The 14,431-nt window shown below is 48.9% G+C and overlaps 1 protein-coding gene across 1 annotated transcript in view; it reads right to left on the reverse strand.

Annotated features, from left to right (window-relative positions):
- Positions 1-239: 239 nt before the first annotated feature.
- LOC123744261 (extensin-like) overlaps positions 240-14,431 on the reverse strand; it is a 105,127-nt gene continuing 90,935 nt past the window's right edge. The window contains exon 2 of the mRNA XM_045723114.1: positions 240-1,134. Within this exon, the coding sequence (XP_045579070.1) occupies positions 240-1,134 (895 nt within the window). The remainder of the gene's footprint in view (positions 1,135-14,431) is intronic.

A 14,431-nucleotide genomic window follows, 5' to 3' on the forward strand; every position in this document is an offset into this window, starting at 1 on the left:
GTAGGGTGGTGTGGGGAGAGGGTAGCAGGGTGGTGTGGGGAGGGGCAGTATGTGTGGTGTGGGGAGGGGCAGTAGGGAGGGGCAGTAGGGGGGTGTGGGGATGGGCAGTAGGGTGGGGCAGTAGGGTGGTGTGGGGAGGTGCAGTCGGGTGGTGTGGGTAGGGGGGCAGTAGGGTGGTGTTGGGAAGGGGCATTAGGGTGGTGTGAGGAGGGGCAGTAGGGTGGTGTTGGGAAGGGGCATTAGGGTGGTGTGGGGAGGGGCAGTAGGGTGGTGTGGGGAAGGGGCAGTAGGGGTGGTGTGGTGGGGCAGTAGGGTGGTGTGGGGAGGGAGTAGGGTGGTGTGGGGAGGGGCAGTAGGGTGGTGAGGGGAGGGGGCAGTAGGGTGGTGTGGGGAGGGGCAGTAGGGTGGTGTGGGGTGGGGCAGTAGGGTGGTGTGGGGAGGGGCAGTAGGGAGGGGCAGTAGGGTGGTGTGGGGAGGGGCAATAGGGTGGTGTGGGGAGGGCAGTAGGGTGGTGTGGGGAGAGGGTAGTAGGGAGGGGCAGTAGGGTGGTGTGGGGAGGGGCAGTAGGCTGGTGTGGGGAGGGGCAGTAGGGAGGGGCAGTAGGGGGGTGTGGGGAGGGGCAGTAGGGTGGGGCAGTAGGGTGGTGTGGGGAGGGGCAGTAGGGTGGTGTGGGTAGGGGGCAGTAGGGTGGTGTTGGGAAGGGGCATTAGGATGGTGTGGGGAGGGGCAGTAGGGTGGTGTTGGGAAGGGGCATTAGGGTGGTGTGGGGAGGGGGCAGTAGGGTGGTGTGGGGAGGGGCAGTAGGGTGGTGTGGGGTGGGGCAGTAGGGTGGTGTGGGGAGGGGGGGGGCAGTAGGGTGGTGTGGGGAGGGGCAGTAGGGTGGTGAGGGGCAATAGGGGGTGGGGAGGGCAGTAGGGTGGTGTGGGGTAGGGAGGGGCAGTAGGTGGGGAGGGGCAGGAGGGCAGTAGGGAGGGGCAGTAGGGTGGTGTGGGGAGGGGCAATAGGGTGGTGTAGGGAGGGGGCAGTATTGTGGGGGCAGTAGGGTGGTGTGGGGAGGGGGTAGTAGGGTGGGGCAGTAGGGTGGTGTGGGAGGGGAGGGGGCAGTAGGGTGGTGTAGGGAGGGGCAGTAGTTGTCTTGCGTTTTGAGAGTTTCTTAATTACCTCTCAGTGTTTTTCCGTGTCACAACTGTTAGGTAGACGTCCCAGTTATGAGTGAAGACAAGCGGAGTAACTAAACTCTACTTCAGATGGTGAAATATTCATGTGTCTTTGACCACTGCACAACAGTGATGCAAATCCCTTCTGAGCCCCTTGCAATGATTCATCTGTACAACCAATCAACAGTTACAGAGTCGTTCAAAGTCAACCATGCAGTCTAATGGTGTGTGTGCTTGACTGTGTATGTGTGTACTTATGTGTGTGTGTGTTACATCTTGTCCTCTCTCTACACTATCTGTTTTAGGTCTGTGTCCTACATGTCAAGTCAGTGCCAGCTGGAATGTCCCTGCCAACGATAATGTGTTCATGCCAACGCATACAGTCACTGTCAAAACATGTGCCAGTGACAGATGTCATCCTGGGCAGTAGACTGTATGATTGAATGTGAATGATTCAATGAAGGGTACACACACACACACACACACACACACACACACACACACACACACACACACACACACACACACACACAGAGGACACTCAGAGGATGAGATGTAACACACACAGACAAACACACTCAGAGGATGAGATGTTGGCAAGATGCTCAGAATGACATGGACACCTAGCATGTGTTACCAGTCAGGCTAACAGACTCAACGCTGACGCTGAAAGGAAAGGAGAGCAGTCAGGCTAACAGACTCAACGCTGACGCTGAAAGGAAAGGAGAGCAGTCAGGCTAACAGACTCAACGCTGACGCTGAAAGGAAAGGAGAGCAGTCAGGCTAACAGACTCAACGCTGACGCTGAAAGGAAAGGAGAGCAGTCAGGCTAACAGACTCAACGCTGGCGCTGAAAGGAAAGGAGAGCAGTCAGGCTAACAGACTCAACGCTGACGCTGAAAGGAAAGGAGAGCAGTCAGGCTAACAGACTCAACGATGACGCTGAAAGGAAAGGAGAGCAGTCAGGCTAACAGACTCAACGCTGACGCTGAAAGGAAAGGAGAGCAGTCAGGCTAACAGACTCAACGCTGACGCTGAAAGGAAAGGAGAGCAGTCAGGCTAACAGACTCAACGCTGACGCTGAAAGGAAAGGAGAGCAGTCAGGCTAACAGACTCAACGCTGACGCTGAAAGGAAAGGAGAGCAGTCAGGCTAACAGACTCAACGCTGACGCTGAAAGGAAAGGAGAGCAGTCAGGCTAACAGACTCAACGCTGACGCTGAAAGGAAAGGAGAGCAGTCAGGCTAACAGACTCAACGCTGACGCTGAAAGGAAAGGAGAGCAGTCAGGCTAACAGACTCAACGCTGGCGCTGAAAGGAAAGGAGAGCAGTCAGGCTAACAGACTCAACGCTGACGCTGAAAGGAAAGGAGAGCAGTCAGGCTAACAGACTCAACGCTGACGCTGAAAGGAAAGGAGAGCAGTCAGGCTAACAGACTCAACGCTGACGCTGAAAGGAAAGGAGAGCAGTCAGGCTAACAGACTCAACGATGACGCTGAAAGGAAAGGAGAGCAGTCAGGCTAACAGACTCAACGCTGACGCTGAAAGGAAAGGAGAGCAGTCAGGCTAACAGACTCAACGCTGACGCTGAAAGGAAAGGAGAGCAGTCAGGCTAACAGACTCAACGCTGACGCTGAAAGGAAAGGAGAGCAGTCAGGCTAACAGACTCAACGCTGACGCTGAAAGGAAAGGAGAGCAGTCAGGCTAACAGACTCAACGATGACGCTGAAAGGAAAGGAGAGCAGTCAGGCTAACAGACTCAACGCTGACGCTGAAAGGAAAGGAGAGCAGTCAGGCTAACAGACTCAACGCTGACGCTGAAAGGAAAGGAGAGCAGTCAGGCTAACAGACAACGCTGGCGCTGAAAGGAAAGGAGAGCAGTCAGGCTAACAGACAACGCTGGCGCTGAAAGGAAAGCTACTCTGGACGGTTCTGACTTAGAATATGTGGACAACTACAAATACCTAGGTGTCTGGTTAGACTGTAAACTCTCCTTCCAGACTCACATCAAACATCTCCAATCCAAAGTTAAATCTAGAATTGGCTTCCTATTTTGCAACAAAGCATCCTTCACTCATGCTGCCAAACATACCCTCGTAAAACTGACCATCCTACCGATCCTCGACTTCGGCGATGTCATTTACAAAATAGCCTCCAATACCCTACTCAACAAACTGGATGCAGTCTATCACAGTGCCATCCGTTTTGTCACCAAAGCCCCATATACTACCCACCACTGCGACCAGTACGCTCTCGTTGGCTGGCCCTCGCTTCATAATCGTCGCCAAACCCACTGGCTCCAGGTCATCTACAAGACCCTGCTAGGTAAAGTCCCCCCTTATCTCCGCTCACTGGTCACTATAGCAGCACCCACCTGTAGCACGCGCTCCAGCAGGTATATCTCTCTGGTCACCCCTAAAGCCAACTCCTCCTTTGGTCGTCTCTCCTTCCAGTTCTCTGCTGCCAATGACTGGAACGAACTACAAAAATCTCTGAAACTAGAAACACTTATCTCCCTCACTAGCTTTAAGCACCAGCTGTCAGAGCAGCTCACAGATCACTGCACCTGTACATAGCCCATCTATAATTTACCCCAAACTACTACCTCTTCCCCTACTGTATTTATTTATTTATTTATTTATTTTGCTCCGTTGCACCCCATTATTTCTATTTCTACTTTGCACTTTCTTCTACTACAAATCTACCATTCCAGTGTTTTACTTGCTATATTGTATTTACTTTGCCACCATGGCCTTTTTTTGCCTTTACCTCCCTTATCTCACCTCATTTGCTCACATTGTATATAGACTTATTTTTCTACTGTATGTTTGTTTTACTCCATATGTAACTCTGTGTTGTTGTATGTTGTCGAACTGCTTGCTTTATCTTGGCCAGGTTGCAATTGTAAATGAGAACTTGTTCTCAACTTGCCTACCTCAACTTGCCATAGAGATCTTGTCAAAAGTAGGGCACTAGGGCCACAGGGCTCTAGTCAAAAGTAGGGCACTATGTAAGGAATAGGGTGCAATTTGTGACATAACCACCTTAATTACTGCTCTCATTGAATCCATTATTGAACAACTGGTAGGAATAACGGATGAAAAGAGGTGGAGGGGTGGAGAGGTAGATGGGTGGAGGGATGGAGGGATGGAGGGGTGGAGGGATGGAGGGATGGAGGGGTGGAGGGATGGAAGGATGGAAGGATGGAGGGATGGAGGGGTGGAGGGGTGGAGGGATGGAAGGATGGAAGGATGGAAGGATGGAAGGATGGAGGGATGGAGGGGTGGAGGGATGGAGGGGTGGAGGGATGGAAGGATGGAGGGATGGAGGGGTGGAGGGATGGAAGGATGGAGGGATGGAAGGATGGAGGGATGGAGGGGTGGAGGGATGGAGGGGTGGAGGGATGGAAGGATGGAAGGATGGAGGGGTGGAGGGATGGAGGGGTGGAAAAGAAAAGAAAATGAACCTTCAGTTTGAGAAGAAAAGTAATATCTGGGAGAAGGTGATGTGGCACTGTGGTGTTTCTATTGAATAATTGACATCTTTTTGGGCACTGAAGCAAAATGCCCTTTCACTCTTGCATCCCTCCATCCCCCTCCTCACAACCCTGGCATAGGTCCCACAGTGGGTGCCTCAGCCAAAACCAACAACTCCCCCCTTCACAAACACACATTGACACACACACACCAGCCCGTGTGGTCTATCGTTGCTATGAAATATGAAAGAGACCCCTGAAGGCTGAGCAGTTAAACATTTAACACCGTTCACATCTCTTATATGTCATGTCTCCGGGTGTGTGTGTGTGTGTGTGTGTGTGTGTGTGTGTGTGTGTGTGTGTGTGTGTGTGTGTGTGTGTGTGTGTGTGTGTGTGTGTGTGTGTGTGTGTGTGTGTGTGTGTGTATGAATTATTTCACGTCCATGTCAGTGTGTGTCAGTGTCCACATGAGCAGAAGAGCTCCAGAGAGGTATGTAAATAGCAAGGGAACGAGACACTGTCATGTCAGTTTAGAGCCCTGCTGGAGAACACATGTGGATTAGACGGTCTCTCTCGTTAAGATGAGCTGGGCTGTCAGGTTAGTGTACACTACAAGATTTTAGCCCAGATGTTGCTGTCCCAGACAAGTTTTGAAGAACGGAGACAAAATCCCGAAGTCGTTTCCTTCTCGGGGCGCACGGCCGAAGCTTGTTTGACGTGAGAGGATCAGAAACTCAGTGTCAGGGTTACCGATCTCCTTCTTTCAGCTTTCCCAGATGTCCCAATATTTTCAAAAATTCTATTTTATTGGCACAAAATCTGCAACACTCTTGTACTGTGAGATGTGCAACGACAGCGGTGATCAGCAATAGCCAATGAGGGTTAGTCAGAGAAGAAGTGAGCTGATTACGTTATTTTGCATCAGTGTAGACTCTCGAGCAGGAGTGATGAATACTTCTATGCATTTGTACTTCATTTTTTTAAATTAAACTTTTATTTAACTTGGCAAGTCAGTTAAGAACAAATTCTTATTTTGCAATGACGGTCAAACCCTCCCCTAACCCAGAGGACGCTGGGCTAATTGTACGTAGCCCTATGGGACTCCCGATCACGGCCGGTTGTGATACAGCCCGGGATCAAACCAGGGTCTGTAGTGATGACTCTAGCACTGAGATGCAGTGCTTTAGACCACTGCACCACTACTTGTCTTTAACCAAAGCCAAAGTGTCAAATTGTTACAGCTCTGAAGTTTCAAAAGCTCAATCTTATTCAATTCAAAATGTTACTTAGAAATGTCAAATCTGTACAGCAAGAGTGGATATGTGACTGAAAACGTTTATGATGAGATGAGCTGGGCTGTCAGGTTAGTCAGGTCTCTCGTTAAGATGAGCTGGGCTGTCAGGTTAGAGTCAGGTCTGTAGTGAAGATGAGCTGGGCTGTCAGGTTAGTCAGGTCTCTCGTTAAGATGAGCTGGGCTGTCAGGTTAGAGTCAGGTCTGTAGTTAAGATGAGCTGGGCTGTCAGGTTAGTCAGGTCTAGTTAAGATGAGCTGGGCTGTCAGGTTAGAGTCAGGTCTGTAGTTAAGATGAGCTGGGCTGTCAGGTTAGTCAGGTCTAGTTAAGATGAGCTGGGCTGTCAGGTTAGAGTCAGGTCTGTAGTGAAGATGAGCTGGGCTGTCAGGTTAGTCAGGTCTAGTTAAGATGAGCTGGGCTGTCAGGTTAGTCAGGTCTGTAGTTAAGATGAGCTGGGCTGTCAGGTTAGTCAGGTCTGTAGTTAAGATGAGCTGGGCTGTCAGGTTAGAGTCAGGTCTGTAGTTAAGATGAGCTGGGCTGTCAGGTTAGTCAGGTCTAGTTAAGATGAGCTGGGCTGTCAGGTTAGAGTCAGGTCTGTAGTTAAGATGAGCTGGGCTGTCAGGTTAGTCAGGTCTAGTTAAGATGAGCTGGGCTGTCAGGTTAGAGTCAGGTCTGTAGTTAAGATGAGCTGGGCTGTCAGGTTAGTCAGGTCTAGTTAAGATGAGCTGGGCTGTCAGGTTAGTCAGGTCTAGTTAAGATGAGCTGGGCTGTCAGGTTAGTCAGGTCTAGTTAAGATGAGCTGGGCTGTCAGGTTAGAGGCCTGTGGCTACATGTCTATAGATCAGTCTGGGATGGTCATGTGACATGTAGGTTGAGATAGGTAGGTTTATTCTTAAAGGCTGATAGTAGGATGGTGAAGGTATAGAATAGATTTATAGTTAAAGGCTGATAGTAGGACGGTGAAGGTATAGAATAGAATTATAGTTAAAGGCTGATAGTAGGACGGTGAAGGTATAGAATAGAATTATAGTTAAAGGCTGATTGTAGGACGGTGAAGGTATAGAATAGATTTATGTTTAATGGCTGATAGTAGGACGGTGAAGGTATAGAATATATTTATAGTTAAAGGCTGATAGTAGGACGGTGAAGGTATAGAATAGATTTATATTTAAAGGCTGATAGTAGGACGGTGAAGGTAAAGGGTTGTGATTGAAGACACTGACTGCAGGGCTAGGAATTTTGAATACTTGAAACAATCCCTTTCTTACTATTGTAACCCGCTAGCTGATATCCAAATCCGTCACAAATCATCTTCCATTCTCCACCAAATCAAATCAAATGTATTTATATAGCCCTTCTTTCATCAGCTGATATATCAAAGTGCTGTACAGAAACCCAGCCTAAAACCCCAAACAGCAAGCAATGCAGGTGTAGAAGCACGGTGGCTAGGAAAAACTCCCTAGAAAGGCCAAAACCTAGGAAGAAACCTAGAGAGGAACCAGGCTATGAGGGGTGGCCAGTCCTCTTCTGGCTGTGCCAGGTGGAGATTATAACAGTACATGGCCAAGATGTTCAAATGTTCATAAATGACCAGCATGGTCAAATAATAGTAATCACAGTGAACAGGTCAGGGTTCCATAGCCGCAGGCAGAACAGTTGAAACTGGAGCAGCAACACGGCCAGGTGGACTGGGGACAACAAGGAGTCATCATGCCAGGTAGTCCTGAGGCATGGTCCTAGGGCTCAGGTCCTCCGAGAGAAAGAAAGAAAGAAAGAGAGAGAGAGAGAGAATTAGAGAGAGCATACTTAAATTCACACAGGACACCGGATAAGAGAGGAGAAATACTCCAGATATAAAATACTGACCCTAGCCCCCCGACACATAAACTACTGCAGCATAAATACTGGAGGCTGAGACAGGAGGGGTCAGGAGACACTGTGGCCCCATCCGATGACACCCCCGGACAGGGCCAAACAGGCAGGATATAACCCCATCCACTTTGCCAAAGCACAGCCCCCACACCACTAGAGGGATATCTTCAACCACCAACTTGCCATCCTGAGACAAGGCCGAGTATAGCCCACAAAGATCTCCGCCACGGCACAACCCAGACAGGAGGACCACGTCAGTGACTCAACCCACTCAAGTGATGCACCCCTCCTAGGGACGGCATGGAAGAGTACCAGTAAGCCAGTGACTCAGCCCCTGTAACAGGGTTAGAGGCAGAGAATCCCAGTGGAGAGAGGGGAGCCGGCCAGGCAGAGACAGCAAGGGCGGTTCATTGCTCCAGTGCCTTTCCGTTCACCTTCACACTCATGGGCCAGACTACACTCAATCATATGACCTACTGAAGAGATGTGTCTTCAGTAAAGACTTTAAGGTTGAGATCGAGTCTGCGTCTCTCACATGGGTAGGCAGACCATTCCATAAAAATGGAGCTCTATAGGAGAAAGCCCTGCCTCCAGCTGTTTGCTTAGAAATTCTAGGGACAATTAGGAGGCCCGCGTCTTGTGACCGTAGTGTACGTGTAGGTATGTACGGCAGGACCAAATCGGAAAGATAGGTAGGAGCTTTGTAGGTTAGCAGTAAAACCTTGAAATCAGCCCTTGCCTTAACAGGAAGCCAGTGTAGGGAGGCTAGCACTGGAGTAATATGATCAAATGGTTCTAGTCAGGATTCTAGCAGCCGTATTTAGCACTAATTGACGTTTATTTTGTGCTTTATCCGGGTAGCCGGAAAGTAGAGCATTGCAGTACTTTAACCTAGAAGTAACAAAAGCATGGATTAATTTTTCTGCATCATTTTTGGACAGAACATTTCTGATTTTTGCCATGTTATGTAGATGGAAAAAAGCTGTCCTTGAAACAGTCTTGATATGTTCTTCAAAAGAGAGATCAGGGTCCAGAGTAACGCCGAGGTCCTTCACAGTTTTATTTCATACTGATCATATCTGCAGAATCTTCATGTTTTCATGTTCAGCTGTTCAGTACATCATTTCCCTGATCTGACTGAACCACATTCATTCTCTCTGTGTCCTACTGACACACACACACACACACACACACACACACTCCGCCATGGTCCTGCTGTGTAAAACAGATTGGTATTCACATTTGTGCAGTAACAGCTTTCCATTTCAGCTGGGCAGATTCATTTAAATGGCCCTCTAAGGATGTGTGGGTTGGGTGTGTGTGTGTGTGTGTGTGTGTGTGTGTGTGTGTGTGTGTGTGTGTGTGTGTGTGTGTGTGTGTGTGTGTGTGTGTGTGTGTGTGTGTGTGTGTGTGTGTGTGTGTGTGTGTGTGTGTCAGATGGTGCGACTTAGGCTGCTAGCTACAGATGTCTCCTGTCTGTCGTAGGCCTGTTTCTGCTGACACACCCAAAGTGTGTGTGTGTGTGTGTGTGTGTGTGTGTGTGTGTGTGTGTGTGTGTGTGTGTGTGTGTGTGTGTGTGTGTGTGTGTGTGTGTGTGTGTGTGTGTGTGTGTGTGTACAGTATGTGTGAATGTGTGCTTGCAGTTGTGTGTGTGCAACGATTTGTTGATGTGATCTGGTTGGCTCGAGGTGGGTGCTATATGATAATGCTGAAACAGCTATAACATGCTTACTAGCATATCTTTCCAGTGGTCATGCATTATAACGACACTCTAAGAGTGTACTGTAGACAGAGGTTCTGTCCCAAATGGACCCTAACTCCTATACAGGGCACTAATGGACCCTAACTCCTATACAGGGGACTAATGGACCCTAACTCCTATACAGGGCACTAATGGACCCTAACTCCTATACAGGGCACTAATGGGCCCTAACTCCTATACAGGGCACTAATGGGCCCTAACTCCTATACAGGGCACTAATGTGTCCCAAATTGCACCCTATAATAAAGCTATATATAGAGACATCCCATAATGCTCTATTGAGGCATCCCATAATGCTCTATAGAGACATCCAATAATACTCTATAGAGACATCCCATAATGCTATATAGAGACATCCCATAATGCTCTATAGAGACATCCCATAATGCTATATAGAGACATCCAATAATACTCTATAGAGACATCCCATAATGCTATATAGAGACATCCAATAATACTCTGTAGAGACATCCCATAATACTCTATAGAGACATCCCATAATACTCTATAGAAACATCCCATAATGCTCTATAGAGTCATCCCATAATGCTATATAGAGACATCCAATAATACTCTGTAGAGACATCCCATAATGCTATTATAGAGACATCCAATAATACTCTATAGAGACATCCAATAATACTCTATAGAGACATCCAATAATAATCTATAGAGACATCCCATAATGCTATATAGAGACATCCCATAACGCTCTATAGAGTCATCCCATAATACTTTATAGAGACATCCCATAATGCTCTATAGAGACATCCCATAATGCTCTGTTGAGACATCCCATAATGCTCTATAGAGACATCCCATAATGCTATATAGAGACATCCCATAATGCTCTATAGAGTCATCCCATAATACTTTATAGAGACATCCCATAATGCTCCATAGAGACATCCCATAATGCTCTATAGAGTCATCCCATAATACTTTATAGAGACATCCCATAATGCTCTATAGAGACATCCCATAATGCTCGATGGAGACACCCCATAATGCTCTATATAGACATCCCTTTACTTTCTACTACAGACTGTCATCCAATCCAATCCATTATGTTGAAAATGGTAGGATATGGAAAAACAACAATCCAAAGCTATAGGATAGAGGATCCAGATCCAGATTCAGACCTCTTAGTCCAGACCTCTTAGTCCCTTGTTTTTACTCTGGCTCTAACACACCTGATTCAACTTCAAGTTGATTCCTTTAATCAGGTGTGTTAGTGTACAGAGTAAAAACAAGGGGACTCCTTTAGGTCCCCAGGACTTGGATTGAGAAACACTGAGCTAGCCGTAGCCGTACATTTCCACTGTGTTTTCTCACTAGAAACATATCATGTTGTTGAGCAGCAAACACATGGACAGGCTACAACATTGCAATGAGTCTGTGGATCAAGCCAATGTTCTGTCTCTCTTTGTTTGCAGCCATAATTGGTTCCCTATCCTACAGAACACCACGGGCCCCTGTCTAAAGTAGTGCACGACAAAGGGAGTAGGGTGCCATTTGGGAAGCAGCATCTGGCTTTCTTGTAATACAACAGAACACTTCCCCTGCAGTCGACTGGAGGGTTATGGTAGAGTTTAAGGTATTGCTCTGTGTTGACATTGTCTTATTAGCAAAATAATGGTATGTTTGCCTAGCCCAGAGCTGCTAACTCTCTCTCTCTCTCTCTCTCTCTCTCTCTCTCTCTCTCTCTCTCTCTTTCTCTCTCATCACTCTGTCTCTGGGTCTCTCTCTCTCTGTCTGCCTTTGTCTCTCTCTCTTTGAACAAAGCGTTCTCATGTCTTTGCGGCGATGGACAGAGAAAAGCAAGCAATGAAAGAGTACATTAGAGGTGTAGACAGAGAGATGGAACGTAATAATGGATAGAGAACAGTGGTTAACATGACTCCTGTCGAGGGAAAACTGGGTAATGAGGCCTTGTGAGACAGGTAGATATGCTGCACGTACTACAGGAATGCAAGGGAACATGGAGACCATTGATTTCTGTACAAAGGAATACAATAAATACAATGTTATTGAAATTAAGGAGGAGAAGAGTTACACCACACACACACACACACACACACGCACGCACGCACGCACGCACACACACACACACACACACACAGACACACACACACACACACACACACACACACACACACACACACACACACACACACAGTCAGTGGAGTGAAGAGATAATCAGAGGTTTGGTTACAACGTTGCCCTTCTACTTGGCATTAATAATGTATGTTTACACTGGACACACCATCAAATAATACAACACTCACATGCACACACACACATATATACACACAAACATAAACACACACACATATACACACAAACATAAACACACACACACATATACACACAAACATAAACACACACACAATACACACACAAACACACACACACATATACACACAAACATAAACACACACACACATATACACACAAACATAAACACACACACACATATACACACAAACATAAACACACACACACATATACACACAAACATAAACACACACACACATATACACACAAACATAAACACACACACACATATACACACAAACATAAACACACACACACACATATACACACAAACATAAACACACACACACATATACACACAAACATAAACACACACACACATATACACACAAACATAAACACACACACACATATACACACAAACATACACACACACACACAAATACACACGTGCGCACACTCACGCACACACACACATACAGAACCCCCAGCTGGGACAGGAATAGGAACACCAAAATGCCAGCGTTAAATAATTCACATGGTCATGGTTCTGACGGACATACTATGTTAACCATTGTGTACTGCAAGAGAAAGCGTGTGTGTGTGTGTGTGGGGGGGATGTCAACAAAAAACTAAACAATGCTTTCCCCAAACATCAATATGTCCAGATGGGCCAAGTCACGCAAACACACACATAAAGACACAGTCACGCTCGCTCTGTCACACACACACACACACACACACACACACACACACACACACACACACACACACACACACACACACACACACACACACACACACACACACACACACACACACACACACACACACAACACCCGCTTTCTCTTGCCACTACAATTAGTGCTCCCAGACAATCTGGCATGACAACAAAACAAAAAACAAAACAAAACAAAAAACGAATGAGATTGTGAGCCACCGAGCCACCCACTGCTCTGTATTCATGCTCTTCTCTTGTCTCATTTAACTGCTTCTCTGGAGTGTGGAGGGATGGAGGGGTGGAGGGATGGAGGGGTGGAGGGGTGAAGAGATGGAGGGTTGGAGGGGTGGATGGGTGGAGAAATGGATGGGTGGAGGTATGGAGGGATGGAAGGGTGGAGAGATGGAGGGGTGGAGGGTGGAGAGATGGAGGGGTGGAGAGATGGAGGGGTGGAGGGGTGGAGAGGTGGAGGGGTGGAGGGCTGGAAGGGTGGAGGGCTGGAGATGGAGGGATGGAGGGATGGCGAGGTGGAGGGATGGGGTGAAGGGCTGGAGAGGTGGAGGGATGGGGGATGGAGCGGTGGAGGGTGGAGAGGTGGAGGGTGGAGGTTGGAGAGGTGGAGAGGTGGAGGGATGGAGGGGTGGAGGGGTGGGGCGGAAAGCTGGAGGGGTGGAGGGGTGGAGGGATGGAGGGATGGAGGGATGGGGTGGAGGGGTGGAGGGATGGGGTGTGGAGGGGGGGGGTGGAGAGGTGAAGCGGTGGAGGGTGGAGGGGGTGGAGGGCTGGAGGGGTGGAGGGGGTGGAGGGCTGGAGGGATGGGGGTGGAGGGGTGGAGGGATGGGGTGTGGAGGGATGGAGGGGTGGAGGGTGGAGGGATGAAGGGATGGAGGGATGGTACCCTATTCTCTATAAAGAGCACTTTTTTACCCATAGGGAACATGTGGCTAGGCAGGTCACCCGTGATATAATTCTATACTCGACATCCATCCATGTCTGAGGACGTCGGGAGATGACGTGTAAACCGGCCACTAGGGGAAACAGTGAGCGCTGTTACCTTTAATTAGGTTTGGGTTGTGCTAAGGCATAATGGATGGGGAAGGTGGATGGTGGATGGTGATGGGGATGGTGGATCGGGGATGGGGACGGGGATGGTGGATGGGGACGGGGATGGTGGATGGTGCATGGTGGATGGTGGATGGGGACGGGGATGGTGGATCGGGGATGGGGACGGGGATGGTGGATGGTGCACGGGGATGGTGGATGGGTACGGAGATGATGGATGATGGATGGGGACGGCGATGGTGGATGGGGACGGGGATGGTGGATGGTGGATGGGTACGGGGATGGTGGATGGTGGATGGGGACGGGGATGGTGGATGGTGGATGAGGACGGGGATGGTGGATGGTGGATGGTGGATGGTGGATGAGGACGGGGATGGTGGATGGTGGATGGTGGATGGGAACGGGGATGGTGGATGGTGCACGGGGATGGTGGATGGTGGATGGGAACGGGGATGGTGGATGGTGGATGGTGGATGGTGCATGGTGGATGGTGGATGGTGCATGGTGGATGGTGGATGGTGGATGGTGGATGGGAACGGGGATGGTGGATGGTGGATGGTGGATGGGAACGGGGATGGTGGATGGTGGAAGGTGGATGGTGGATGGTGGATGGTGCATGGTGGATGGTGGATGGTGGATGGTGGATGGGAACGGGGATGGTGGATGGTGGATGGTGGATGGGAACGGGGATGGTGGATGGTGGATGGTGGATGGGAACGGGGATGGTGGATGGTGGAAGGTGGATGGGAACGGGATGGTGGATGGTGGAAGGTGGATGGGAACGGGGATGGTGGATGGTGGATGGGAACGGGGAT

The sequence above is a fragment of the Salmo salar genome, chromosome ssa08 (assembly GCF_905237065.1).
Source record: "Salmo salar chromosome ssa08, Ssal_v3.1, whole genome shotgun sequence".
Lineage (NCBI taxonomy): Eukaryota > Metazoa > Chordata > Actinopteri > Salmoniformes > Salmonidae > Salmo > Salmo salar.